At 41.9% G+C, this 5,200-nt stretch overlaps 1 gene segment (V, D, J or C); it reads left to right on the forward strand.

Moving 5' to 3' along the window:
- The first annotated feature begins 2,303 nt into the window (after window positions 1–2,303).
- LOC125250253 lies at window positions 2,304–3,122 on the forward strand. The segment is given in 2 exon segments: window positions 2,304–2,566; window positions 2,662–3,122. Coding segments are annotated over 2 exon segments (393 nt in total).
- Window positions 3,123–5,200: the final 2,078 nt, after the last annotated feature.

The following is a 5,200-nucleotide window of genomic DNA, read 5'->3' on the forward strand; positions in this document are numbered from 1 at the left end:
GGTTGAGCCTGTGGAAGTTGGAAATACTGACACAGAGTTTGTGGTGTTGGAAGAGGTTACATTACCTCATCTTGAAGAGACAAGGAATGTTCATGTTGGAGTCTCTGGTTCAGCTGACGAAGCTTTAGATGTTGGACCTGTTTCCGTACTGGATAATGTGGAACCGCCAGTGGAATCAGAACCATCAGTGGAACATGAACCTGACCCTGTTCCTTCAGTAACCAAACCTGACCCAAGGAGGCCTGTTCCCGCACCCAGAAGGACCAGTCGGCCCAATGCTGGTATGCATTCAAACCCATTTAACGAGCCAAGATCGGCCTGTAATTCTGTCTCTCTCAGTCCTGAAGTTTTCTCCCAGGTTTTGACAAGTCTTGGTAGTGTATTCTTCAGAGAGGCTGTGAAAGAAGTTAAGAATATGTATTGATGTCATTGAGGACAATGACTTCTTAGCAGGGGAGAGTGTGGCCAAGTGGTCTAAATATACAATGTTTCTATTTTGTTAAAAAATGTAATGGCCCCTTTAAGAAATCTTCTCTCTCTCTCTCTCTCTCTCTTCTCGCGATACTGTTTGCGCGATTTGGATGCGTGCGCGCGACCAGAGAAGCCATTCTCACTGTACATGAGAGCTCCATGTGGTAGTGCATGCATTTCATCTAATCTAATGTAGTTTCATCATCTTTTCGGGTAAATATTACTCCAATATGTTTAATATGTACAAATATGCGTTGAAATGGAGTTCGAAAGAGTATTTGATGTTTATATTTCAGTCAATGCTTTTGGATCGCGTGTCTGACGAGTGAACCTCGTGGCAAATAGTAAAGGATTATTGGGTATGTAAATTTCACAATTTGATAAGTATTTCAAAGCAATGTTTATTTGATTATGCATGTGTATATATAATATATATATATCTGTTATAGATGTGTTAAGAGCTATTTTATGATTGATTCTGATTTATTTTTCTTATGGTTCATGGTTAATATGTGAAACAAAGGGAATGTGGCTTTACTAATGTGCTCTTATTTTTCTTCTGTACCTCAGCCACTGCCGTATTCCAGTCTATATTACCATTTTAGTTTGTTTCAAGTAATTTGGTTATTTCCGGTGGACTCTGGTGTGTTTTTTTTGTTAGTCTTTCACCTTGCATCTTACTGTATCTCAGTGGTTGCATGTCCTCCTCTGAACTACATCTAGTCGATTTGATGTGACACTTATTATTGTCGTAAACTTATCTTTCAACAATTGATCGTCATTTCTCAGAATTTGATTGCTTAAATTGTGGATAAGAGTTTTTCCTTTTTGTATGATAATAAGTGAAATTTTTAATTATTCAAAATCTCCTTTTGTAAGCTTGCCTATTCAAGTCTTGCTCCCATCGACCGCTGTCATTATTTGAACAGCAGTCAGATTAAACAAACCCCAAGTTTTGAAAAGCATAGTTCTGCTTCCGGTGTGTGTCTCTTTTCTTCCACCCGGTTACAAAATCATTTTTGAATATCTGTGTAGATTGTTTGTTGATATGGATTTTATGAGTCAAAAATAAAATCTATAAAATATTCTTAAAACTTTACAGAGTGCAGATCAGAAGAGAAAGTTGATCAGCCAGACAAACATGTGACTGAAGCTGAAGGAAAATCAGTGACATTAGATTGTTCATATACGACAGCTTCAGCAGGGCCAGACCTCTTCTGGTACATCCAGAGAGCAAATGACTTTCCTAAATACATCCTGAGAAGAGAAAAGTTTGGAGTTGGAGAAAATGGCACTGAGTTCCAGGAGAGATTTCACTCTGAACTTTCATCAAATTCAGTTCCTCTGAAGATCAAGGATCTGCGTGTGTCTGACTCTGCTGTGTATTACTGTGCTCTGAGGCCCACTGTGACAAAACTGAAGTCAAAACACATACAAAAACACAAGCATAAACATAATGTGACTGTGATGAAAGCATTTTTGACATTTAAAAACTGTAATAAAATCATCATGAACTACATTATGATCATGCAGTCATTACTACATTGATTACATGATTTATTTTAATTGAATAATTTCAGTATCATTTTAATCATCCAATAGTGTTTTCTTGATTAAAAGGCTGTGCACAGTAAAACTGATCTTGAACATGAACAATTGTACAGCATATTATTTATTATTCTTAACACTGATGGACAGATAAATAGTTTCAAATGATGGTACACTGTTGTGAACCGAGTCCAAAATAACATTAAAAATGTGATGAAGAAGGTCACACCCCCTGAAAGGCAATAAATATTTAAAATAGCTTTGTAACCATTCATACTCAAATAAGGATCACAGATCAATTCAGCCTTACTTGTTTTTGGCACAATCATATAGTTGTAACATTAGTTCATGTGACTAGATCTTTCTTGTCTTCTTGAAATTCATTGTCAGATGTTCTCAGAGAGGAGGGACTCAGAGTTCACAGATCTGACATGATCTAATCGAGTCTTAAAGAGACTGTGGATGAAACGATTCAGTCTGACTCTTCTCAGAGTGAACACTTGAACAATGAATCTTCATTCAGTTATTCTGCTCTGTGCTTCAGCTGGTATGTTATTTGGTTAATTATAATATTTCTGTTAAAATTTTGATTTATTAAAAACATCTCACTAAAACTGTACAAATGTATCTTTTCTATTTCAGCTGCTGTATTTGGAAATGTCATAAAACCAAACAAAACGGATGTTTTTGCTGAGGAGGGTTCAAGTGTTACATTATCCTGTAGTTTTTCTGCCTCTGGAGCTTCAGATTATCTCCACTGGTACCGTCAGTATGGAAGATCAAAACCTGAATTTCTTGTACTCACCTACAGTAGTAAAAAAGAACCTGTGACGTCTGATGTAGATACAAGATTCTCTGTTAAAGTTGAAAAAAAGGAACAAAGTCACGTGGATCTGATCATCTCCTCTGCTGCAGTATCAGACTCTGCTCTGTATTACTGTGCTCTGGTGCCCACAGTCACAGGAAACACAAGAACACTGTACAAAAACCTGTGACAATGAGAGAAACACAGAGACACAGAGAAAACATTGTGAGAAAAAAACCTAGTATACAAATAATTACATAATCTAATGCAAAAATGATAAAACATAAAACAAAGCAACATTATAAAGCCAGTCATTCTTAGATGGTGCTGGAACCTCTGGATTGTTCAGATAGTCCTTGAAAATTGGTGACTCCGGCAATACTTGCAGTTAACCAAAAGAGGGCAGTAGTTACTCAACATTGCATGTGACAATAAAGCAGCTTTTCATATCAGTTGTTTACATTACTTTAACAGAGTGTAGATCAGAGGACACAGTTGATCAGCCAGACAAACATGTGACTGAAGGAAGATCAGTGATATCTAAAACAGATTCAGTTAGTATTTTTGAAGAATTATTATAAAATGGCGGGAAAAAGAGTTCTCTTTCATCATCTCGTGTTTGAGATCCACCTATGGGAAGAGCATCCGCTGACCTCTGCAGAAGCATCCAATTGCACCAAGTCTGGCTAGACAGACAGAAGCGTGTAGCCAATGCCAGGTAAGGCCCACCCCCTTACCTGAGAGCATAAGGCCCATACGCGCTGCTATTCTCCAGTTGTCATTCGCTTCTCATGACCTCTGGTTTAATATTCTCACAGCTCGTTGGATTATTTGCGAACGTTTGCATTTGTCTTCAGGAGGACAAATCACTCTGATCATCCTCCGCCGGACATGATCGTCTCGCACTCTATTACAGTTGTGTCATTTTGCAAGCCACCCACACTGCAGTTCTTTTTAGGCTGTTCGTCTTTCTCCTCGGCTCTGGTGACGAAGATGACACAGGCCTTCTCGAAGGCTCTGATGATGAGGAGGACATCCCGCCTTCTGTAGCTCCTCAGGCTCACGCGCCTGCAGCTCTACCCCAATCCATCCACTTTGAATATTGTGAGCTAGCGGCTGCTCGCCTCAATATCAAATGGCCAGCTTTACAAGTTGCCACCGACCAGGAGAGGGACATCTATGATGGAAAACTTCTGGGTCTGCTTCTCAGCCCGAAAAAACAGGTTCTCTCTGTCCTTCCTGCTTGTGCCAATCATATGAATTACAGTTGGGGGGAACACGGTCTCGCGGGTCTCAAGTTGAAACACATTACGGCCCTCGGCATGAGTGACCCCCCCGCCATCGAGCCCTCCATCGCCAGACACCTCAATCCTTCTCAAGGTGGGCTTCTCTGCGTCCATCCATCAGGCTTCCTTCAAGGCCTCAGCTTTAGCAGTTAGAGCCTTGAACATTTCCTCGCTCCTCTTGGCTTATCAGGCCGAGCCTCTCGAGGACATGGGTCAGCAGTTGGAGAAAGGGTCTGCCCCACCCTCGTTTTGGAAGGAGATCGTCACCATCAACGATCTCATTCTCTGCAATGCCCGCCAGGCTGTCCAAGCCAGCAGGTGTTCAATGGCCCTTTCTGTCGTCAGTGAGCGCGTGCTGTGGCTTAATCTATCAGGGCTCCCTGATAGTGAGAAGCGACGTGTCGCGGGAGCACCAGTGGAGGCCGGTCAAGCACTCTTCGCCCTGCCGTTGCCCTTATGCAGCAGCGCTGTGACGACAAAAAGAAAGAAGACGAGGCTTTTAAGTTGTGCCTGCCCTGGAAATCAGCACCGCTCCAGGTTCCCCCTCCACGGCCACCTAACCTGTCTACAGTGGGTCATAATTTCCAGGGTCCAGTGCAGCACGGTAATCCCCCGCCTGCAAAACGGTGGGGGAAAACATCCTTTGCCACAGCCTTTGACACGTACAATAACACAGGGCTACAATGAAATGGCATTCTCTCTTCACACACAGAGGAGAGCGCATCTCACATTCTGAAAGAGGAAATCTCTTCCCTTCTAGACAAGGGAGCGATTCAGGTGGTGCCCCACAATCTGATAAATCTGGGATTTTATTCTCGTTATTTCCTGGTCCCAAAGAAGGATGGTTCCCTCTGTCCCATTCTGGACCTCTGAGTGTTAAACAAACATCTCTGCACCACTGGAGGAGTGTGGACTTTTACGCACAGGGAACCCCTTTGGGGACAGTTATGTTGGGGAAAGTCATGATGACAGATGCATCCTTAACAGTCGGGGGGCTACCCAGGAGGGCAGAATGGTGAACGGTTTGTGGCCAAGGAGACTTCGTTCAGCACACATAAATTATTTAGTGCTTAGAACAGGGCGGTGTGCG

The sequence above is a fragment of the Megalobrama amblycephala genome, linkage group LG17, assembly GCF_018812025.1.
Source record: "Megalobrama amblycephala isolate DHTTF-2021 linkage group LG17, ASM1881202v1, whole genome shotgun sequence".
Lineage (NCBI taxonomy): Eukaryota > Metazoa > Chordata > Actinopteri > Cypriniformes > Xenocyprididae > Megalobrama > Megalobrama amblycephala.